Source organism: Eutrema salsugineum, unplaced genomic scaffold, assembly GCF_000478725.1.
Source record: "Eutrema salsugineum unplaced genomic scaffold, Eutsalg1_0 scaffold_5, whole genome shotgun sequence".
NCBI classification, from domain to species: domain Eukaryota; kingdom Viridiplantae; phylum Streptophyta; class Magnoliopsida; order Brassicales; family Brassicaceae; genus Eutrema; species Eutrema salsugineum.
Genome location: NW_006256612.1, coordinates 14,499,829 through 14,522,556, shown reverse-complemented (window position 1 = coordinate 14,522,556; position 22,728 = coordinate 14,499,829). Strand labels below are relative to the sequence as shown.

At 37.2% G+C, this 22,728-nt stretch overlaps 5 protein-coding genes across 7 annotated transcripts; 4 read left to right on the top strand and 1 right to left on the bottom strand.

Moving 5' to 3' along the window:
• The first annotated feature begins 2,566 nt into the window (after positions 1–2,566).
• LOC18994447 (probable indole-3-pyruvate monooxygenase YUCCA9) lies at positions 2,567–4,049 on the top strand. Its single transcript, XM_006418094.1, has 3 exons — positions 2,567–3,241; positions 3,355–3,726; positions 3,822–4,049. The coding sequence occupies exons 1-3, from the start codon at positions 2,567–2,569 to the stop codon at positions 4,047–4,049; spliced, it is 1,275 nt and encodes a 424-aa protein (XP_006418157.1).
• A 789-nt stretch (positions 4,050–4,838) lies between these two features.
• On the top strand, positions 4,839–7,084 carry LOC18994446 (stress-induced-phosphoprotein 1). Its single transcript, XM_006418093.2, has 8 exons — positions 4,839–5,134; positions 5,511–5,604; positions 5,727–5,777; positions 5,860–6,033; positions 6,125–6,304; positions 6,402–6,521; positions 6,614–6,747; positions 6,886–7,084. Exons 1-8 carry the CDS (start codon positions 4,953–4,955, stop codon positions 6,959–6,961), a joined length of 1,011 nt encoding a protein of 336 aa, XP_006418156.1. The 5' UTR covers positions 4,839–4,952; the 3' UTR covers positions 6,962–7,084.
• A 766-nt stretch (positions 7,085–7,850) lies between these two features.
• On the top strand, positions 7,851–12,599 carry LOC18994445 (dymeclin). 2 transcript variants are annotated; one of them, XM_006418091.2, is made up of 18 exons: positions 7,851–8,260; positions 8,515–8,754; positions 8,847–8,910; positions 8,999–9,128; positions 9,215–9,356; positions 9,510–9,758; positions 9,836–9,920; positions 10,050–10,152; positions 10,325–10,453; positions 10,530–10,643; positions 10,878–10,996; positions 11,099–11,189; positions 11,287–11,379; positions 11,469–11,558; positions 11,664–11,783; positions 11,907–11,998; positions 12,104–12,161; positions 12,263–12,599. In XM_006418091.2, the coding sequence occupies exons 1-18, from the start codon at positions 8,071–8,073 to the stop codon at positions 12,338–12,340; spliced, it is 2,187 nt and encodes a 728-aa protein (XP_006418154.1). In that variant the 5' UTR covers positions 7,851–8,070; the 3' UTR covers positions 12,341–12,599. The 2 variants fall into 2 exon arrangements, with proteins under 2 accessions (XP_006418154.1, XP_006418155.1); XM_006418092.2 differs by having other exon boundaries at positions 7,852–8,260; positions 12,257–12,599.
• A 447-nt stretch (positions 12,600–13,046) lies between these two features.
• Positions 13,047–18,577, top strand: LOC18994444. 2 transcript variants are annotated; one of them, XM_024153415.1, is made up of 12 exons: positions 13,582–13,865; positions 13,939–14,026; positions 14,260–14,524; positions 14,644–14,803; positions 14,948–15,698; positions 15,787–16,216; positions 16,312–16,493; positions 16,804–16,960; positions 17,047–17,274; positions 17,364–17,714; positions 17,798–17,899; positions 18,015–18,577. In XM_024153415.1, the coding sequence occupies exons 3-12, from the start codon at positions 14,366–14,368 to the stop codon at positions 18,285–18,287; spliced, it is 2,793 nt and encodes a 930-aa protein (XP_024009183.1). In that variant the 5' UTR covers positions 13,582–13,865; positions 13,939–14,026; positions 14,260–14,365; the 3' UTR covers positions 18,288–18,577. The 2 variants fall into 2 exon arrangements, with proteins under 2 accessions (XP_006418153.1, XP_024009183.1); XM_006418090.2 differs by lacking the exon at positions 13,939–14,026 and having other exon boundaries at positions 13,047–13,865.
• Positions 18,578–18,782: 205 nt separating this feature from the next.
• LOC18994443 (3-ketoacyl-CoA synthase 2) lies at positions 18,783–21,944 on the bottom strand. The gene is made up of 2 exons (XM_006418089.2): positions 21,095–21,944; positions 18,783–19,674 (listed from the first exon to the last, which is right to left on the bottom strand). Exons 1-2 carry the CDS (start codon positions 21,869–21,871, stop codon positions 18,865–18,867), a joined length of 1,587 nt encoding a protein of 528 aa, XP_006418152.1. The 5' UTR covers positions 21,872–21,944; the 3' UTR covers positions 18,783–18,864.
• Between the last annotated feature and the right edge of the window lie 784 nt (positions 21,945–22,728).

The following is a 22,728-nucleotide window of genomic DNA, read 5'->3' as shown; positions in this document are numbered from 1 at the left end:
TAATATAAATATATGTGTGTATGTATCGATTAGTATACATGCATAAATACATTTATCCACGTATAAGAAACAAGTTTGACTTTGTAGTTGAGGAATCCGAGCAGTGGTTAATTAAGGCAAAATTTATTATAGATCGATCACATGCAATCATGCATTACCCTAAACTTGCTAGCTACAATGTTTTTCTGATTACATTTAACAAAGTTGCAGAATATTGTTTAACAAAAAAAAAAGTTGCAGAATATTTTGTATATCTCTATATCTGATTATATATCTTTAGTAAAGTTATAGATGTTAGTTTATATATTTAGTTAATTTCTCCACCAATTCGAATTTACGTCTACTTTTTATTTTATAGTCTCATAATTTACGTCTACTTGATTCCATATTCTCGAACCTCGCTAACTTCCAAACAAATCGTTATGCTAATAATCATATAATTTTTTAATAATAGATGATAATAATAAATTCTAGTTCCATCACTAACTCATTTATATCCATTAACAAATTTTGTTAATAAAACTTCACCATTCAATCAAAAGCTATACAAAAGGTCATGTTTTGGCTAATTAATATAAGGTTTTTGAATATATAACTGTAATTCAAATATCTATAGTGTGTATACAGACATAACAAATCGCATCAAGATGATTGTCTACGCAAAATTAATGATTATTTGTAGATATTTTGGAATGCAGTCACAAGAGAAAAAAATTGGAATGGACAAACAATGAATTAATGAACTCTAACTAAACCTAATCTTATTCGATCAACAAAAAAAAACACTAACTAAACGTATTCTTGTTAACCTAATGAGAATATACAGATTCATGCACATGTCTATGTCATTTCCCCCATGAATAATTTTTTTTCATATTCTCTAATCTGATGTTAGTGGATTACATCCATGCATACATATATAATTGTGTGTAATTCCCAGGAATACTATATGTATCACAATTCACAAAGTTGTAGGATTTCTATGAGTTTCTAGAATCTAAGTTACGTAATGATATGTTTTATTATTATATATGCCTATTTTATTAGCATCTGTATTTTTATATGAAAGAAAGAAATAGTAACATTGCATTTGAGGAATGAGTGCCAAGTTAAATTTTAGTTCTCCAACCAAAGTCTTCGAATACTTTAGAGTATTTGACGGAAGTGACGATTTTTATTAATAACATCCACTAAATATTAATTAGTTGTAAAAGGATGCAATAAACTTCTAACTATTAATAAAATGATAAATGAGTATTAGAAAAAACTTCCAACTATTCTCTTTGGTGAAAACTTTTATCAAAATAAAAGAAAACTAACTATTCCCTTTGAAGATTTATAAAACTTGAAATTCCCTTTTTTTCAGAACTTAAATTACCTAAAAGGACAAAAAAACAAAAGAGAAACTATAAAAGGAGAATCGCAATAATAAAACTAGTTTTATATTTTAAGAAGTTGCAAATTGATTTGATGTGGTTAGGTCGTCGGCGGAGGGGTTTTAAAGTGGCCAAAATTGGACCCACTCTTGACTCATCATCATCTCCACGTGGTTGAGTATTTGTCAGCATGATGTGCCACGTGGATTTGTATGACCAATGATTGTATTAACTTGGAAGATATTAAATCAATTCTATTAGGTTAGTAATAATAATTAACCAGTGGGCATATTTTTATTGGCGATAGTTAGCAAACAAAACAGACATTAAGTGGAAATAACAGCTTAAAAAACCTCTCTTATTATTATGCCATCGAAAACTATTTTAATATGTATAGTGGAGAATTGAGAGTTTGTAATATTTATCATTTAATCTTGATAAAAAAAAGCCAAAATCAATGGAACAATAAAAACGGCACACTCTTTACCAAAAAAAAAAACTACAAACTATAATGTATATCCACACAACCCTTGAATGGGGGTTTAATTTCCACTAAGAGCTGAATATAGATAGATGATGTACATTTATCTATAACTCATTATCTTTTGGTCCATATTCTCCAATTTATTACTCTTTCAAACCACTGAATTTCAAATAAATGTTGTCACAAAAACGAATGGGAATTAAAAGTAAGAAGTAGTAATCAGATTACGAATTATCATCAGCGACGAATATATACATGTTATACAGACGGCATATAGTTATGGATTTTTGTGAGATACGTACTCTTCACTAAAACAAAGTCACACACAAAAAAGTATGCAATAAAAGAATCGAATAATTCTATATACTCTAAACAATGATAAATTATTTCGCACTTTAAGCAAAAGCATATGACAAACGTCAGGTCCTAAATAAAATATTGTATACAAATTATTCACACTAATAAAATTAATCAATCCATAGAACGCGCAAACCACATGCAATTCCTCATATCTCGACGCATATATATATACACATACATGCATCTTCTCCCTCCAAATCCAAACCAAGAGATCTCATCACTGATTGATAACTCTCATACAACAAGAATAACAAACAAACATTCACTTTCACTACCTATACTTTCAAAACGATCAAAACCCACCCCAAAGATCATACTTATTTCGATTCAAAGTCACTCCGAAAACATGGAGAATATGTTTAGACTCATGGCAAGTGAAGAGTATTTGTCAGACCGGCGGTGTATCTGGGTAAACGGTCCGGTTATTGTTGGAGCCGGTCCATCCGGTTTAGCTACGGCAGCTTGTCTTCGTGATCAAGGAGTCCCATTCGTCGTGGTCGAGAGATCAGATTGCATCGCTTCGTTATGGCAAAAACGAACCTACGACAGGCTCAAGCTTCACTTACCCAAGAATTTCTGTCAATTACCGAAAATGCCCTTCCCGGATCACTACCCTGAATATCCAACGAAACGACAGTTCATCGACTACCTTGAGTCATACGCAAACCGGTTCGAGATTAAACCGGAGTTCAATAAATGCGTAGAATCTGCTCGATTTGATGAAACCAGCGGGCTATGGAGAGTTAAGACGACCTCAACGACGGTGGCCGGAGAGGAGATGGAGTATATTTGCCGGTGGTTGGTGGTGGCGACAGGAGAAAACGCCGAACGTGTTGTGCCCGAGATTAATGGGCTTAAGACTGAGTTTGATGGAGAAGTGATTCACGCGTGTGAGTATAAGTCCGGCGAGAAATATAGAGGGAAGAGAGTTCTTGTCGTCGGATGTGGAAACTCCGGCATGGAAGTCTCGCTTGATCTCGCTAATCACAATGCTATTACTTCCATGGTCGTTCGAAGCTCGGTAAGCTAAGAAAAATTATTATTTTCACCACTATTTTGAAATTAAACACTCCTTATGGGATTTAAAGAAAGTTTGAAAATTTAAGCTAATCGTGTATCTGTTAATTCGACCAGGTTCATGTGTTACCGAGGGAAATTCTTGGAAAATCAATATTCGGAATCTCAGTGATGATGATGAAGTGGCTACCTCTATGGCTTGTAGACAAACTTCTCTTGATCTTATCGTGGCTGGTTCTAGGGAGCTTATCAAAGTATGGTCTCAAGAGGCCCAACATCGGCCCAATGGAGCTCAAAAGCAAGACGGGAAAGACGCCGGTTCTCGACGTCGGTGCTCTAGAGAAGATAAAGTCCGGCGACGTAGAAGTTGTCCCTGCAATCAAACGGTTTTCACGGTGCCACGTGGAGCTCGTAGATGGTCAGAAGCTAGATATCGATGCCGTGGTTCTCGCCACCGGTTATCGCAGCAACGTCCCTGCTTGGCTTCAGGTGAGAAAAAGTTACAAGATTTTAAACACAGTGATGAGATTAGGTTTCTTGCGAAACAAGGAAACTGAATTATTATTGTATTTTTTCTTAAACAGGAAATTGAATTCTTTTCGAAGAAAGGGTTTCCGAAATCGCCGTTTCCAAACGCATGGAAAGGGAAAGCAGGTTTATACGCGGCCGGGTTCACGAGAAAAGGATTGGCCGGAGCATCAGCAGACGCCGTTAACATCGCTCAAGACATTGGAAATGTGTGGAGAGAAGAGACAAAACGACAGAGGATGAGAAGAAATGTGGGTCACCGCAGATGCATCTCAGTTGCTTGAGCCTCAAGTTAGGGATCTTTCTAATACAAACAGTAATTTATTTATTTGTAAAAAAACAACATACTACAAATGTCAATAGAGCCCTCTCCCAATAGTCCCTAACAGTGTTTTTTTTGTTTTTAATCACACCGCTGTATGGGCGTTTTGTACAATTAGGATGATGTGGCTCTTTTCTTTTATAAATATACGTATCTATTTTTTTTCTCTGTAATACTTTTGTAGAGGTTAATTGATGGGATGTACATTATTTTTTTTTGCAATGGTCATTGACTCTTGGGACTTGGGCACTGAAAAATCAAGAAAGCGAACTGTTTGTTAACACTAGTTAGACAGTCCACAGCTTAATAACCAGCTAAAAAACGGTTGAACTTTCGGGCCCAAAGTATAGAGGCCCAGAATCGTGGATAGCGTTGTAGTAGGGTGTTCAAGATAGCCAAACCCTCCCGGATCGGTCCGTTTTAAGACAGACTACAGTGTCTGAAGTAATTTAGCCTAATCTGGTCTTAATTAAACCCTGATTCCAGTTATGAGCTTTCCAAATCGCTACTGGTTTAGAGTTACATGGACCAGACCGGACCTTATTTATGCATAATGAATGAATTTTCTGATTTATTAAATATTTTTTTTTTTCTAAGAATGAAATGGTGTATAAATCGGATGTTAAATTTTCACATTCAGTAGAAAAATTCTTCAAATATATGAAAAGGTGAAAACTTTGCAAAATTGCAATCAATAAAATGGTTCGTTTATTTTTTAAAGAAAAAATAAAATACACTAGAAGGAAGTCTGGTTGTTCTTCGCTTCTCTATAAACCCTAACAGAAAGAGCACTATACAAATAAAAAAATCACCAAATTTCTCCTCGATTCATGTTCTTTCGCTTTTTCAGAAACCTCGAAGAATAATGGCGGAGAGAGTGGTGGAATCAGGCAAGGCAGGAGGGTCGACGGCAACTAATGGTGGGGAAGCGGAGAAATCTCTCAAGGACAAAGGCAACGAGTTCTTCAAAGCTGGCAACTACCTTAAAGCCGCAGCTCTCTATACGCAAGCCATTAAGCTCGATCCTTCTAACGCTACTCTTTACAGGTTTTTCCCAGATTACGTTTACTTTTTCCCCCCCAACAATTCTCGTAGATTTACCATTCGTATTGGGTTTCCATCAAAATGATTAATTCATGTTCAAAGTAATGATTTTTGAATCTAATAGTTGGGTTTCCATTCATTTGAGCTGAGTTCTTAGAAGATCTAGTTTTGTTTTCTTGTGAAATGTTATACCAAATATGAGATTGTATAGTTGGAAAAGAGAGGCCGACATTTCGGTTATATTTTCACAAGATCAATCGTGACTGGGGATACTAAAATTGAGTGCTTTTTTTCTAAGGTTATGTGAAATGTTGCTCAGAGCAGAATATCAATGAGCAGAATATTAGAGTGTAGTTAAACTTTTCTTTATCCGTTGCAGTAACCGAGCTGCTGCATTTTTGAGTCTAGTTAAGCTTAGCAAAGCCTTAGCTGATGCAGAGACAACCATCAAACTGAATCCTCAATGGGAGAAGGTAAATCGAAACAAGATATTTTTCTGTTTTCTTTTTTTAGGTTTCTGTCTCTTCCACAATAACAGATCATAATCAGCAAATCTTTATGTAAGCAAGTGGATTTTCTGATCTATCTTCTTCAGGGGTACTTCAGGAAAGGTTCTGTGCTTGAAGCCATGGAAAAATATGAAGATGTAAATATTTCTTATACTTGTAAGTTTTGATTACAAAGCTGTAAGCATGGTAGTAAAAATATCTCTTTGGTGATTGCGACAGGCTTTGGCTGCATTTGAAACGGCTCGACAGTATAGTCCACAGAGCGCAGAAGTTTCTAGAAAGATCAAGAGGCTGGGTCAGTTGCAGAAGGAGAAACAGAGAGCTCAAGAACTCGAGAATCTTAGATCTAATGTCAACATGGCCAAGCATCTTGAAAGCTTTAAATCTGAAATGGTTAGTTTCTGTTTACAACTAATGAAATCCAAAGAATCAATAATAAACCTTTCTATAAATTAATCGTCCCCATATGAACAAACACTTGCAGTCTGCACACTATGGAAATGAAGAATGTTGGAAAGAGATGTTTTCTTTTCTTGTTGAGACTATGGAAACAGCTGTCAAGTCGTGGTACGAGACATCTAAAGTCGATACTAGAGTCTATTTCCTTCTCGACAAAGAGAAAACTCAAACTGATAAGTACGCACCAGCAGTCAACATCGATAAGGTATTCATAAGGAGATGAGCTAATTTTAAGATCTCACGGGAAACAAAAAAAAACACAATATTATTTTGTCTGCTAAAACTATTTTGTTCGTACGTAGGCTTTCGAGTCACCGCACACACACAGTAACTGCTTTACATATCTGAGGCAATATGCAGAAGAGTCCTTTTCCAAGGCTGCTTGCTTAGTAACATCAAAGAGTAGTATATCCTATCCACAGGTGAATCAAATATGTCTTAATTTGCTTGCCAAAAGTCCTTTTTTTTCTTTTGGATTTATGTTATGGACTGATGGTTAAATCGTGTCTCGCAGGTGTGGAAAGGTCAAGGCTCAAGAAAGTGGAAACTTGGACAAAACGATGGAATCTTTGTTCAGTTTGAGTGTCCTTCGATTCGAAATGTTTGGTTCATTCCTAGCTCGAAAGAAAAGGGGCAAACTTTATGCAGGTTCCTCCTCTCTTGGTTATGCAATGAGCTTAATGAATTTGATGCAGTACCATGACTTAACACACCATAAAGATTCAAAGTTTTGTATCTAACTCAAAAGTTTAAATACTTACAAACTGGTTGGGGTTTTGCTTTCAGGGATCCGCAAGCTCTGGATATTAGCGCACATGAGATTCTCCCTCGCATTTTCAAGGAAGTATCCAAGAGCTCGTAGGGCATTTGTTTTGTTGAAGTTTATGATTCTCTCTGTATCCAGTTTTTGATCAAGACTGAAAAGAAAAAGGAAAGTTGCTTGTGTGCTTGCGCTACTAAGAAAATCCACCTTTATTACTTGCATCTAATAGCTTTTGTATTTTATCTTTTCCTAGAATAGAACTCACGACAAATTTGGCCCAATAAAAGTAAAAGTAATTTGCTTGAGAAATAAAAGGGCCCAATAAAGTGGACGGGCATGAAGTTTGTCAATGAAAAGTTTGGATGCCCAGATTACACTCTACCGACAAACCGACGGTTCAAAGACGGTAGCTTTCAATTTGACTACATTTCGTTTGCATTTTCCCAAACCCATTTTTTTCTTTTCTTTTTACACGTAGACTTATAAAATAAGGAGTAAAATCTTTTTTAGAAAAAGGTACAACAAACATTGTGATTTTAGCTAGAAATTAAAATCTGGTTGGTTTGAAAATTTACATAAAATTAAAAAAAAAATAAAGTTGTCCACTCTTGCATAAAAAGAAAAGAGAAAACGTATGAAACAATACTTGAATCATATTAAAGAGACTTTGGTGGGAATTAATTTGGTCGCACGTAATTTGAATCATACTTGAAACATTTTCCCAAAAAAAAAAAAAAAAAAATTTGGTCGCACGTAGCATGTAGCTTTCGAATTTAGGAAAACACACTTTAACTTCAATCTAAATTTTAAAAGTGGTGATGGAAATTTTAATTTTGCAACAATTAAACTGTATAGTTTAGACATTTTTAGTCGTTAAATTACGCAGGAAAAAAGTTTGCAACATTAAAAAAAGACGATAAAATTAAACAAAACAAATAAAAAAAACAACGCGTCCCTATCTCTCTTCCTCTAAACCCTTCGTATCGAAGCATTTCGTTTTCAGTTTTGAATCTTCAATTTCTCTCAGATTTAGATCCAGAGGGAGAAATCAGAGCATGATCTTTACATTTTTCATCTCTTAATTGTAATGCTGTTGATCTTGGTTGGAACCAACTCGGAGTACGCGATCGATTGACTCACTCTATTTTGGATTTTTTTGTTGACTCGGCGAGGTCGGTCACCGGAATCGCGCACAGGGCTTAGGGGACATGGGAGGTGCGCCTTCAACGCCGCGAAACACCGGGACTGATGATGTTTCGGTGGCGGAGTACCTCATTGCGACTTTTGTCGGCGAGAAATCGTTTCCCTTGGCATCTGATTTCTGGAATAAGCTACTTGAGCTTCCGTTGAGCTCTCGGTGGCCTAGTGATCGGGTTCATCAAGCCTGTGAACTATTCGGTTAGCGATTCTCATACAAAATGCGTTGAATTCTAGTGCTTCGCGAGTCTATTTCGTTGCATCTTCCACATATTTTTTGCTCTTCGGTAACTGAAATTGAAAATCGTTTTCGGAATTTTCCTCCAATTTCTGTATCCTGTCAGATTATGTTTTACACTATATTAGTCTTGAGTGTAGTTGTGCATATGGGTTAGGAATATAAAGGATGTGTGTCGAATTCGATTTTTGATTGTTGTTGTTGTTGCCCTTTGTAGCACAAAGCAATGGCTATACTAGGCACCTCGCGAAGCTATTGATTCATCTATCGTGGTGTTTGCAAGAGCTTCTCGAAGCTTCCGATGCTCAGGCTTCTATCTATAAGAAAGCTGTGAATGCAACATATATTTCATCCGTCTTTTTGAAGCATTTGATTGAGAATGGAAAAAGCGACAGCCTCGAGGAGTTGCATCTCTCGCTGGACGAAAGTGAGCCAGTTCCACATGGCTTTGTAATGGGTAATGACTCTCTAATAGCTCTAACTTATTTCCAGCATTGAGGTTATCCTAATCGGGTTTGAGTTGGCTTATTAAGATTTTTTTAATGGCAGATCAAGACATCCAGAATTTTGTCATGCATAGTGTGCTGAGCTTTATTGGATCAACTGAAGTGAGGTATTCCATGCTTGTTCTATATTTTATTTAGTCATAAAATTTTCAGTATTAGATGTTCCATTCTGATTTTTATCATTTATTTGGCAAGTCCCAACTCGTATGTTCTACATCAGGAACTTCTGAACTTCATGCTTGTTACAATGTCGACACAGCTTCTCTCTGGACCATCACCTGGACCAGGAGATTCAAACCCTTTTATTGATGCAGCAATGGCGCAGGTAACAAATGTTTTTAGTTTTCCTTGTATGTTTCATATTTTTCCCCTATCCATTTTCACCTTTCCCTTTGCTTCAACAATTTTCAGGAAAAGTCTATAGTTTGTCTGGCGGTCAGGAGATTGCTACTTAATTATATTTCCCGACACCGTACTCCTGCAAATGCCAAATCCTATATGTATTCTGATGGAGATTCACCAGGCATTCTGGAAAGAGTTGGTTCTGCAGCTGGTAGGTATTCGTATTACTTCATACAAGTTGTATTATTGTACTAACTTGTCTATGCTGACCTTTTTCTATTGCCTTTCTGATGCATTGTTGTTTCCTACTTAGTTTCGTGAAACATTCCATGTATTCATGAACACTTTTCTTTTGCATATGCAGCGACATTTGTGCTCTTGCCTTTGAACTATCTTGTAAATAATAGTGGGGATGGATCTAAAAATCCACTAGCTGAGAGGAGCCTTCACGTTTTGCTTATCCTCACTAACTACCACAAGTCTATCATGAGTGATGAGTCTATGACGGATAAAAGTGATGACAGTGCTACTTCTGAATCAGTTTCTAAAGTGCATGTATTTTCCGCTGGCAATACTTTCAGCAAGGCTCTAGCAAACGCTAGAGATGTCGAATGTGAGAACTTCGTTTTTCGTCATCTTTCTGGCAGGGCGAGTCCTAAATGTAAATCTAAACTGTTACCCTGATTACAGTTGACCGCTCAGATGTGGAGGGAAATGCCCACCCTGGTCCACATGTTCGGATACCATTTGCTTCTTTATTTGATACTCTCGGCATGTAAGTTGTATTTTCTTGAGTTATTTCTCTACGGTAACTTGTTTTTGGTTTTATAGAGTTTTATCATGTATTAAAGACTTATTCAGTAAGCTTTTTGCTACTGGTTAATAACGCAATCTGGTAATGTAGGTGTTTGGCTGATGAGGGCGCTGTCTTGCTCCTATACTCATTGTTGCAAGGGAACTCCGACTTTAAGGAGTATGTATTGGTGCGAACTGATATGGATACTATGGTATGATTCATAAACTCCACTCAATGTGTCTGTTTCATTTCTTTTGTCCTCAAAAGTAGAAATCCGTTCCTCAGTTTTGTTAACCCTAGACTGTTTTATTTCTAGAGGTAAAGTTCTTATGGTTTCATATCAGTGATCTATGGTTTAATAATATATATTTTGATGGACACAGTTGATGCCCATTCTGGAAACGCTGTATAACGCTTCGATGAGAACATCATCCAATCAAATATACATGATGCTTATTGTACTTCTCATACTTAGCCAGGATTCATCTTTCAACTCAAGCATTCACAAGATGGTACGTGCTGTTTCCAGTTGTAGGATTGAAATTACCGAACTTCATTATTTATTCTGATTACGTTTCATTTGAATAGATACTGCCTAGCGTTCCATGGTACAAGGAGCATCTCCTTCATCAGACGTCTCTTGGTTCCTTAATGGTCATTATTCTCATAAGAACAGTGCAGCACAACCTTTCTAAACTGCGGGTATAGCTTTGATTCATATATTAGCAACAAAAAATGTGTTTCGATATGTACTTCATAGTTTGGCCGTTGGGTAGGTTCAAGCCTTGTAAGAGTGTAGTCAAGTTAAAAATCTTAGCTAGGTATCAAATTGGAAACTGCAACTTATTTGGAGATGTATAACACAATGGCTACTTAGGATATAATGAGTGTAAAATGAAACTTTGTGACAAAAATTTGTTTCTTGGCTTTTTACAGGATGTGTATCTGCAGACTACTTGCCTTGCTACCTTGGCTAACATGGCACCTCATGCCCATCATTTAAGTGCATATGCCTCACAGAGACTTGTCAGCCTTTTTTACATGCTTTCTCGAAAGTATGCACCTAATTCCTCATCTTTCTATGACTTGCATATTCGCTATCTGTGATTATGCTGATTACGGTTCCTATTTAACTGAACATTAACTGCTTAACACAGGTATAACAAGTTATCGGAGTTGACGGGTGATAAGCTGCAAAGTATCAAAATAAGCATGTCCGGAGAGGATGATTGCGTTTCGGAAGATCTGGTAAGATATAGTTAGTTCAAGCACCCAATATGTGGCAGTGGATCATTGTTATCCTTTAATTTCTGGTTTATATTTACATGTATTTTTCTAACTGCAGGCAGCAGAGTTGCAGATCTTTACTGATTTCCTGAGACTTGTCCTAGATATATTGAATGCAATTTTGACATACGCATTGCCAAGAAATCCTGAGGTATCACATTGTCATTTTTTTCTTGGCAGCATGAATCACATCATTGTTCTTCCTGCTCTGAATGAGTCTGTGAATTCTGGTTTATGCAGGTTGTCTATGCAATTATGCATCGGCAAGAAGTGTTCCAACCTTTCAAGAACCATCCGCGTTTCCATGAGTTAGTCGAAAATATTTACACAGTATGATCCATCACAGTTTCATAGACTTTTAAATTATTGAAAAAAAAGAGAGTATCTGATTGATCGGTTTCTCACTTGCCTAACTAATTATCATTATGAATTTAGGTCTTAGACTTTTTCAATAGCCGCATGGATTCTCAAAGAACGGATCGAGAATGGTCAGTGCAGAAAGTTCTTCAATTCATCATCAACAATTGCCGGTCTTGGCGAGGCGAAGGCATGAAGGTAAAGACAAACTCTCTTTTACACTTGTATCTATCACTGATAATAATATTTTCTTTCATCTAAAATTCATAACAAAAATTCATAACGTATCTTTCTTTCATTATCCTCCTGTTGTTACCGCAGATGTTTACTCAACTTCACTTCTCATATGAACAAGAGACCCACCCGGAAGAGTTCTTCATTCCATACGTTTGGCAACTAGCTTTTTCCCGATGGTAATACACTTTTCACTCTTTCCTCTCTACTTTTTTCATCACGATGTTAATAACGAAGAAGGCCGATCTCATTCCTATTATCACCTTTCTTTTTTTTGGTCGCAGCGGATTCAGTTTTAATCCGGACGCCATCAACTTATTCCTCGTGCCACACCAAGTTGAAGTAAGTAGCTAATTCCAATCCAACAAATGCTATAGGAATAAGATCGTACCTTAATCTATTTTTGGAATGGTATATCTTAACGGAATTATCTGCAGAAACAGATAGGAGACGGAAGAGGAGAAGAAGAAGTGGAAGGGAATGAGAAGGTGCAAGAGCAGAGAATCGTCTTCGATCCATAGCTATTAGGAGAGTTTTGGCGGGGCTTATGTATATATTATTTATATTTTAGGGATACGATTTTAGGGTTTTAAAATAAGATAATACTGAAAAAGACGTAATTATTCTCCAAATTTTTATTTTATAGCATTGTAGGTTTTCAGTGGATAGATTTCAATCCATTAATAGGTAACTCTTACTATCTCTTTTGTAATAACGACTGGAGTTTCTGTTTGTCTGAAAGTTAATGCTCTTACGGATATACATACCTTTATATTTCTATATATATATGTGTAATAATCTCGGAAAAGTTACTCATGGTTATTTTGGCCGATTGATCTTCCGTTTCAACAATTCTCGTTCTTTACATTTCTTCTTTATCTACTTTACCGCAACAGAAATACACTCTTTACTTAAGCTGATAAATTGCTTCCTTAAAATTTTGGGAAAGTTTCTCTAATATGTCCCCTTACTTGATTACCTTAGCAATATCGTCCTCTAGTTGTCTAAAACAATAGCCCACTAACTTAATCGCATTAATCAACGTTAAAATTAATTCCTTTTTTAAATCTGAATTAAAAAGAATATAATTACAGACATCAAAAGGGTAAAATGTTCCTTTTTTACTCTTGCCTTAAGCGCGTGAATGAGATTCATAATACTGTCGGTATTGAAATACAATGTAGATTACTAGATTTTACCATTTTCAGATACGTTCGAGTAATCTCTGATACGTCTTGTCGAGGACCTAGGGTTTCTCTCTCTCTCTTTCTCTCCTTCGATGGTTTCGAGCGCCTCCTCCGTCCCCATCTCGCCATCGCTTCTGGCCTCGATTCCTCTTCTCCGGCTTCCTAATTAAACTTTTATTCTCGCGCTCACCTCACAGATATCCTCTTTCTCCGTGAGGTTTCGCGAATTTAACGTAATTTTCGCTTTCTAGCTTTGAATTTCTCCGATTTCGGTTCTCCGGCGTTCCTAATTGCTGAGACGAGATCCAATGGAGGTCTCTGGTTCGCGCGGTACTTCAACAGAAGCTATCAGACGCGGGGAAACGGAAGTGAAGAACAAAGAGCCTGATAATTTTATCGAGGATGCGGACATTGATGGAGGTCACGAGAGTGATTCTACCATTAGTAGCGTTATAAGTTTAGAGGATGATTCGGTGGTTGATGTTTCCGGTCAAAATCTGGAGCTTTCCCTTCTGGATAATGCGGATGATTCGGTGAAAGGCCTCTACTTGTTTAGAAACGTGTTCAATTTGATTCCGAAATCTATTGGAGGGCTTGCGAGGTTGAAGAAGCTCAAGTTTTTCAGTAACGAGATCGATCTGTTTCCGCCGGAGTTAGGGAATCTGGTCGATTTGGAGTACCTTCAGGTGAAGATTTCCTCACCAGGTTTTGGCGATGGCTTGTCGTGGGGCAAGCTTAAGGGTTTGAAGGAGCTCGAGCTTACTAAAGTCCCAAAACGATCTTCTGCTTTGACACTCTTGAGCGAGATTTCTGGTCTCAAGTGCTTGACAAGGCTCTCTGTTTGTCACTTCTCCATCAGGTAAAAGCTTCGCCTTTTATCCTCCATTGCTTCGCTTCCAGCTTCTTATTGCCTTATTTCCTGGGCTTCTCAGCTTCCTTTGCTACATTGCATTGATAACTCAAAAATGTGGTGGCTTTTGACAGTTTCGGTTGTGCATCCCTGTAGAATTTCCAGGAAACGTAAGTTAGAGAACTATTGATGCTGCTTAATGCGGTGTGTTTCTCGTGTCTATAGGTTGATATTTCGCTTTTTCTTACTTTTGATGTCCAATTTAATACCTACATTGCTAAGAAGGTTTTCATTTAATATGTGAAATTGGTTGGATTTTGGATTGGGTTCAGGGTATCCATTCCTAGTCGGTGCTTCAAATTATATTGGACTGGATTTAACTTTGTCTCCTCACTTGCTGCAGATATCTTCCCGCGGAGATTGGATGTCTTAAGAGTCTGGAGTATCTGGATCTCTCTTTTAATAAGATCAAGAGTTTGCCTAACGAGATAAGTTATCTAAGTTCATTAATGTTCTTAAAGGTGGCACACAACAGGCTGATGGAGCTACCACCGATTTTAGCTTTATTACAAAACTTAGAAAGCCTGGACGTATCAAACAACCGATTAACAACTCTGGATCCTCTCGATCTAAGCTTAATGCCTAGACTGCAAATTTTGAATTTACAGGTACTTAACTCTCTGGATTCTTACAAAATTGCTATAATATTTGGATAAATACTCTGTTGCAGGAGTTCACTAGATTCTTTAATCTGACAGAAGTTATTGGATTTTCTGTTTCTTTCAAGTACAATAAGCTCCCGAGTTATTGCAATATTCCCACATGGATACAATGTAATTTGGGAGGGAACTATGAAGAGATGGGAGTTGATACTTGTAGCTCTATGGTTGAAATGGATGTATATGAAACCCCGTATGAACAAAACGCTATAAGTGTTCCGCATAAAGGTGAGACTTTAATATTTCTTTCCTTTGCATCTGTACTGTGTATGCCTAATGAAACTTAGAGTTTGATAATGCTTTGCTTTAATTTTTAATTCTTATACTGAATGGTGAATTTTCTGTTTCTTCTTTGTTTGCACGTGGGTGCAGGCTCCCACCGTAACCCATCACACATGTCAACTGGGGTCTCTTCCATCAGTAGATGCTTCTCGGCTCGAAAATCAAGTAAGAGGTGGAAGCGGAGACAGCATTACTTCCAGCACAGGGCAAGGCAAGAGCGCTTGAACAACAGCAGGAAATGGAAAGGTGAAGTCCCTCATGAGGGATTAAATCTGAAGATGGACATAGTCGACGAAAGTAGGAAACATTCATGCCCTGTTTCCCAGAACACTGACAAAGGTTCAGTTGATAGCATCTGCTTGGATGACAATGATAAACTGTTAAAAGAGGCTGAAATAGGAGATTCTGTCATTACTTCTGAAGAGGAAGAGAGCAGTTTGAAAGCTGATTTGGTTTCGGACAGTTCCCGATGTGTGAAAATCCAATTAACGAGTGAAAGAGAGAGCAAGGAGTTTTGTGAGATCAAGGCATCTAGTCCCTCTTCAGGAGAGACAGCGGGTACTGCAGACTATAATTCTTCTTCAGAGAGAAAGAAACCAAATCACAAGTCGAAGAGATGCCGTGATAAGTATCTGGATAACCCAAAAGGTTCTAAATGCCATAGGCCATCTACGGATATTGCTAATCTATCGCACAAATACAGCAGCAACTCATTTTGCAGCACAGAAGATTCTCTTCCTGACGGATTTTTTGATGCTGGACGTGATAGGCCTTTTTTGCCTCTTAGTAGGTATGAGGAAATTTTGCCTCTTGATTCACGTGAAGTCATACTCTTGGACAGGTAATTACTATTACTTTAGCTCAACAAAACAATCATTTATATTTATCCAGAGGGAAAGCTCATTTTGCCTATTTTCTGTTATGTTTAGGGCAAATGATGAAGTATTGGATGCGATCACTCTCTCTGCTCGAGCCCTCGTAGCTAGATTGAAGAAATTGAACTATTTAGATGCAGATGTAGACCAAGTTTCCACTGACAACTTGCAGGTTGCATCATATCTTGCCCTTTTTGTGTCTGATCACTTTGGGGGAAGTGACAGAACTGCTATTGTTGAAAGAACCCGGAAGGCAGTGTCTGGTACAAACTACCAGAAACCGTTTATTTGCACCTGTTTGACCGGGAATCAACACGACTTGGCTGCTCTTAACAAACAGGTTTCGCCAACTGCTGAAGATGTCATTTTGTCCGATGTGTGTGAAAAATCCTTGCGTTCTATCAAGTCCAAGCGGAACTCTATAGTGGTTCCTTTAGGGAAACTGCAATTTGGCATCTGTAGGCACAGAGCCTTGCTCATGAAGGTACTCAACTTAATCTATTGCTTTAGGATGTCTGAACTCTTTGGTTTCTTTGGTGAATTGCTAATTCTTGTTTCTTCTATTTATTGTGTTTCCAGTTCCTTTGTGATCGTATGGAACCTCCGGTGCCTTGTGAGCTTGTTAGAGGTTATCTAGACTTCATGCCACATGCCTGGAACATTGTTCCTGTAAAGCAAGGTTCCTCATGGGTTCGTATGGTAGTTGATGCTTGCCGTCCTCATGACATCAGGGAAGATACAGATCAAGAATATTTCTGCCGGTATAACATTTTTTTACTCTCTTGGTACCTTGTATGTCGTGTGCTAGATCTTCTACCCTTATATCTTTCTCTTTGATGCATAAGGTGATGATCTTTTCTTCATCGTCAATGATCTGATTTTATCATGCTTAGAGATTGGGGTAATTGTGTGTAGTTGTGTACAAACAAACACAGTTAATTCTCTTTTTAATTCAGCTGTTTCTGTATATGACCAATTTTTTTGGACAGTTTTGGTTTCGTTCGTTTGAAGATTCAGTTCAGTTTTGTGCTGAATGATAAATCTCTTTGTTGTATATTCTGATTGCTACAGGTACATTCCTCTTAATCGGCTTAACGAATCCATTCGCACAAGTGCAAAATTGGAACCAGGATGTTCTTTTTCTTCCCTGTCAGCGGGCAAAGGAGTTGAAAGAGCTAATAGTAGTCTTATCCGATGCAAGCTTGGCTCCACTGAAGCAGCTGTGAAGGTTTGTTTTTTTACCTCTGTAATCTTTCTCCATTTCAGGTATAAGTAAACTTGCTGATTAATTAGTTTCATATTTCCTTTCCTCAGATGCGTACATTAGAGGTTTCTGGAGCTTCCGTAGATGACATTAGGACTTTTGAGTTTACTTGCTTAGGAGAAGTGCGGATTTTAGGAGCCTTGAAACATGACTGTATCGTGGAGTTATATGGACACGAAATATCTTCCAAGTGGATAACCTCGGAAAATGGAAACGAACATCGACGCATTTTGCAATCTTCTATTCTAATGGAGCACATAAATGGAGGATCTCTAAAGGTAGCATTCTTTTTTTAATTTGTTATATTTATATTCAATAAGTCTTTGTAACATTGATGACAACCTTCTTCATGGTTGACTTTCTACAGGGTCACATTGAGAAGCTTTCTGAAGCTGGTAAGCACCATGTATCCATGAATCTAGCCATGTCTATTGCAAGAGATATCTCAGGGGCTTTAATGGAGCTGCATTCGAAGGATATAATCCACCGTGACGTGAAAAGCGAAAACGTTCTGATCGATCTGGACAATGAAAGAGCAAACGGAGAACCTATTGTGAAGCTCTGTGATTTCGATAGAGCTGTTCCGCTTAGGTCTCACTTGCACGGTTGCTGTATTGCCCATGTGGGAATACCTCCTCCTAATATCTGTGTCGGGACGCCACGATGGATGTCCCCTGAGGTCTTCCGAGCAATGCACGAACATAACTATTACGGACTTGTACGTTTCTCCAAAATTCTCTTGTTCCTCAAAGTTTCTCTTTTCTCGTCTTCTTGGTTATGAGTGTACTCGTGTTTTCTCAGGAAGTGGATATCTGGTCATTCGGGTGTCTAATCTTCGAGCTATTGACACTACAAATCCCATATTTCGATTTATCCGAGCTTCAGATTCATGAATCTCTACAGGTTTGTCCCACTTTTTCTTATCAGAGAGAGAGAGAGAAGAGCGAGAGAGATCTTCTCTACACTTGCATTATCTATGACAACTGACAGGTTTATTCTCTTTTTTGATCTTAACCAGAAGGGAAAAAGGCCAAAACTACCAGAGGAGCTAGAGACATTGATCTCTGAAACAGAGGAAGACAAATCAGCCAATAAACTTCGTGAAGAGTATGACCTAACCGAATCAGACTTGGACACAATGAGATTTCTGATCGAGGTGTTTCACCGCTGCACGGAGGAGTCTCCTTTAGATCGTCTAAACGCTGGAGACCTCCATGAAATGATTCTTTCACGGACAAAGAGGAAATCAACTACAGGTAATTCCACTTCTTCACAAAGCTCAAGCCTTTGAAGCTTGAAGAGAGAAGATTTAAGAGTGGCCTCAGTCTTTTTAAGTTAACGATTCATTAGAAAGAGAGAGAGATTTGGTCCCAGTCTCGTAAAATTAGAGAGAATCATGGCCAATGATTAGGGTCTAAAGCCTTCTTATGGGAATCACAGAACAATAGGTCGTGAAATTATTTCGTGTATCTTGTTTGTTTCTTCATATTGTAACCTTTGGTGTATCATTTGATTTGTAGAGACCATTGTACCATCCTTCTTTCAGGTATTTATTAAAACAAAGAGCATACGAACACAACATATATTTCAGATTCAGTATCTTGTAAGATTATTGCAATGTGTATTATTAACCTGCAAATTTACATGTAAGACGGAAATTATGTGTAAAGAAAAATCATATTTTTGAATTTTCTAAATAAAATTAATGTTGCCAAAATAAGATTAGAAAAATAAGAAGAAAAGAAATCGAATGACAACAACTGTGAATCTCTCTGATAATGTGAATTTGAGATATATATATATATATATATATATATATATGTGTTGTGAAATCATACTACATTAAAGGGATGAAAAAAAGAAATCAACTATCGAGAATCCGACGAAGATGACACAGGAGAGATCCTCGGAACCGGAACGGGAAACTCATGTATCTCATCGATCCATGGATTAGTCTTGTTCTTGGACGGATCAATACTTGTCAAAGCCCTCCAAACCGCACTATTACACTTAAAACCGGAACCAAAAGCAATCTGCCAAGTCCTATCTCCCCTCTTGATCCTCCCTTTGGCCTCACTATACGCAAGCTCATACCAAAGCGAGCTACTCGAAGTGTTCCCAAACCGGTTCAAAGTCATCCTCGAAGGCTCCATATGCCACTCAGAAAGATCCAAATTCTTCTCAATCTCATCGAGCACTGCTCTGCCTCCCGCGTGGATGCAGAAGTGCTCGAAAGCTAGCTTGAAATCAGGGATATATGGTTTGATTTTCTTGACTTTAAACACTTTTCGAGCCACGAGTGTCGCGAAAAAGAGAAGCTGTTCCGACATTGGTAGGACTAGCGGTCCGAGAGTAGTTATGTTCGTCTTGAGAGCTTCTCCTGCGATAGCCATTAGGTTCTTAGAGAGCGAGACACCGATCTTGTTGTTGTCGTTGTTGTCTTCGCGCTGGTAAACGCAGTTAAAAGCGTTGTCGTCAGCTCCTTTGTGTGTACGGACGGTGTGGATGAGTTGATATTTTGAGCGGCGGCGGTCGGAGGAGCGGTTCGAGAGGAGCACGGCGGCGCCGCCCATTCGGAAGATGCAGTTTGAGAGAAGCATTGATCGGTCGTTGCCTAAGTACCAGTTTAAGGTTATGTTCTCTGTGCTCACTACTAGTGCATATGAATTTGGTTGGACCTGCATGCATGATCATATTACAATTGATAATTAAGAATCTAATTTATCTATACAAAACAAAAAGTTAGCAATTTAAACGCATGTATTGTGACGGAATCATTGATGGCATGTTTTTACCAAGCATATAATCCTGTAAAAATCACGATTAGTGTTCAGTTTTTTTTTCCTTCTAATTTAAATTTTATTTGTTTATTTACTAATTGCATAATTTCTTTCATTTTACTGTTGTTATTTTCCACAATTTTGCTACTTTCAATGTTATTAATTATATAATATTAGTTGGAAAGTATGTATAATGAAATTCACTAAACATATACATGGCACCATATGTGAGACCTTACGTGTATTTATATTTTATGAAACTTATACTCCTTAAAAACCTGTTGTTTTTGGTGATGTTGTTCAACAAACAATTCATCGATTAAACATAACTAAAGTAATCAAGATACGTCACCTATCAATATTTTTTATTCTTTTGGTGGTGTTGGAACACCTATCAATGTTGTATGAATGTTAATAGTTTATCCTTATTTTAGCCCATATCTATCCTGTTTACAAAACACTAATTAAATTATCCTACTTCAAAATAGACTTTCATATCATGGTCATGTTCTCTCTTTTTAAACAGAAATGTTTACTAAAAAATATAAGATTCAAGGAAAAGTCGTATATATATTTTTAAGAGAGGATTAGTCATTAAAAATTAATCACATGATTTAGTCTTATTAATCATTTAATTTGTTTTTTTTTTGGTAAACGGTTAAAAATTACAAAAAAATAATGCCATGAATCATTTATCGTATTAAAATAGAAATCATTTTTTATCAAAAAATTCTTCATTTAAGAATCGTCCATACATAAAACGGAAGATTATATAGTATATGTACTATGGATATATATTCCGACAGGATCTACCAATTATGCGAATGCATCCGTGATATACCACACTTTGGATTGGCCGTAACATATATGTACTCTACTGTTTGTAAGTATTCTATACACACACATAGATTGTATACTAAATCAAAATGCATGTACTTTTTTCTGAACAAAAAAAAATTTGCATGTACTTGTTATTAAGACAATATTTAGGTTTTCAATTTTCACAACAACCACCTACCTAAAGACAAAAGAAAAGCCTGACACAAACTTCATTAAACTGCACGTGCTCATAGTCGAAGCTAGAGTTTTTACCATTTTCACATATAAAATCAGTAACCATAAAATTATATAGATAATGACATGACGTGAAGAAAACTAGAAAACTCCCAACCTCCCCACCCAAAAATGTATTAATTTTGTCACGAGATTCTTATTTCTTCTCAAGTGGTTCTTATGAAAGCGAATCTTAGTATATAGGACACAAAATGAAATCGTTAATCTATGTATAATTAATGTTCTGAAATTAATAGATAATTACCTGAAGAAGCTGTTTAGCGAGATCAATGGAGATAAGACCAGCACTACAACCCATACCACCAAGATTATAGCTCACAACGTTTCCTCTAAGCTTATATTTGTTCACGATCATAGCCGATAGAGAAGGCGTGGGATTAAACAAGCTACAATTCACCACAAGTATCCCAATATCCTTAGGCTTCACTCCGGTTTTCTCAAGCACTGCGTCTATAGCTCCAAACATGACCGTCTCAGCTTCTTTCCTCGCTTCCGACATACAAGGATTCGGTGGGACGCGTAAGAGAGCTTCAGGGAAGTAAGTCTTCTGCCCTAAACCGGAACGTTCGAGGATCTTTTGTTGGAAAGCGAGGTTGTCTTCTGTGAAGATACCTACACGTTGAGACCGGTCCATGAATGTTTCTCGTGTGCATATCAGAGAAGGGTCGGGTTTGTAGCAAGCGAAATCGAGGAGGAAGATTTTGCGAGGACGGGTTGTGAAGTAGAAGGTGGTTAGAAAGATTAGAAGAGCGGCGAAGAGAGTGGACGAGACTAAGTGGAAATTGAGGAGGTGGTTGAATAAAAGAGTGAGATCGGAGAGATTGAAGGAGGAGCTTGCGGCGAGGAGGACGGGGAGGAGGATTATGTAGACGGCGTTGGAGATAAGGTAGTGGTAACCGAGTTTAACGTATTTGAGGCGTATCGATGAGAGGAAGTTTGGGAGTTTTTTGTTTGTTACCTCAATGGTGGTGACTGATGAATCACTGTTCATATGCTCGCTTTGAATGTGATTCTCATTCATGGTTGGTTTTTTAAACTAACAAGCTAGACCAGAAAAAAGAGAAGAGATTTAGTGTTTAATGTAGAGAAAGAGATAACTTATGGCCTAAAAAGTTGGAGAATTATTGAGAATTTATAGGCAACGTTTTAGAAAGAGAACGAGGCAATTTAATAAATGTAGTTATGGTACGTAGTTCCTATAATTATTGGTGTGGAGGTGAACAAACTATGGATTGATTCGGTTTTGACCCAAACCGATCAAACATGTTTAGTATATATATACATGGCGGTGAAGTTTAGCCATCGGACTATAAAAGTAAAGGAGATCAGTTTTGCATCCTGAATATTCAGGTTTTGACTTATTTGAATTTTTTGGTGGGTATTTTTCATATTTCTTGCAGTGAAATTTATACAGCGGTTACATACATTTCAAATATTAATTTCGATTTTTTGGTACGAAATTTTCAAATTTCATAAAATATAGATTATGTATAGTAGTAACACGTATAAACTTCAAATGGGTAATTCATGTATTCCTCTTTCATCGCTCCAACTAGTTTATGAAATAGATTTTGTGTTCTCCCAACTGTGGAAGGAACTACGAGTAATAAATTTCATCATGCGTCTTACTTATCATCCAATTTAAAAAGGAGGGACTATTTGAATATAAAACCAATAAGTTGAGATGCATTGATGATCTAAAATAATGTTGAATATATAGTTTATGGAACTATGAGATAGTATAAAAAGAAAAAGAAAAAAAAAAACTGAGATAATTAGTATAAGAAGGTACAACTAACTCCAACGAACGCTTAATGGTTCAACAGTGGCGATTTAATGGAATTGAATTTGCCAATGGGTCAATGGGAATTGACCGGA

Excerpts from the sequence above, each read along its gene's own strand:
- LOC18994447 (XM_006418094.1), top strand. The coding sequence starts at position 2,567 with ATGGAGAATATGTTTAGACTCATGGCAAGTGAAGAGTATTTGTCAGAC. Across the intron at positions 3,242-3,354 it reads CCATGGTCGTTCGAAGCTCG|GTTCATGTGTTACCGAGGGA; the intron begins GTAAGCTAAGAA and ends TAATTCGACCAG. Across the intron at positions 3,727-3,821 it reads ACGTCCCTGCTTGGCTTCAG|GAAATTGAATTCTTTTCGAA; the intron begins GTGAGAAAAAGT and ends TTTCTTAAACAG.
- LOC18994446 (XM_006418093.2), top strand. The coding sequence starts at position 4,953 with ATGGCGGAGAGAGTGGTGGAATCAGGCAAGGCAGGAGGGTCGACGGCA. Across the intron at positions 5,778-5,859 it reads CCATGGAAAAATATGAAGAT|GCTTTGGCTGCATTTGAAAC; the intron begins GTAAATATTTCT and ends TGATTGCGACAG. Across the intron at positions 6,522-6,613 it reads GTAGTATATCCTATCCACAG|GTGTGGAAAGGTCAAGGCTC; the intron begins GTGAATCAAATA and ends CGTGTCTCGCAG.
- LOC18994444 (XM_006418090.2), top strand. The coding sequence starts at position 13,315 with ATGGAGGTCTCTGGTTCGCGCGGTACTTCAACAGAAGCTATCAGACGC. Across the intron at positions 15,699-15,786 it reads GAAGTCATACTCTTGGACAG|GGCAAATGATGAAGTATTGG; the intron begins GTAATTACTATT and ends TGTTATGTTTAG. Across the intron at positions 17,275-17,363 it reads TAAATGGAGGATCTCTAAAG|GGTCACATTGAGAAGCTTTC; the intron begins GTAGCATTCTTT and ends GACTTTCTACAG.
- LOC18994443 (XM_006418089.2), bottom strand. The coding sequence starts at position 21,871 with ATGAATGAGAATCACATTCAAAGCGAGCATATGAACAGTGATTCATCA. Across the intron at positions 19,675-21,094 it reads TCGCTAAACAGCTTCTTCAG|GTCCAACCAAATTCATATGC; the intron begins GTAATTATCTAT and ends TCATGCATGCAG.
- LOC18994445 (XM_006418092.2), top strand. The coding sequence starts at position 8,071 with ATGGGAGGTGCGCCTTCAACGCCGCGAAACACCGGGACTGATGATGTT. Across the intron at positions 9,921-10,049 it reads TTATTTGATACTCTCGGCAT|GTGTTTGGCTGATGAGGGCG; the intron begins GTAAGTTGTATT and ends CTGGTAATGTAG. Across the intron at positions 11,559-11,663 it reads TAGTCGAAAATATTTACACA|GTCTTAGACTTTTTCAATAG; the intron begins GTATGATCCATC and ends TTATGAATTTAG.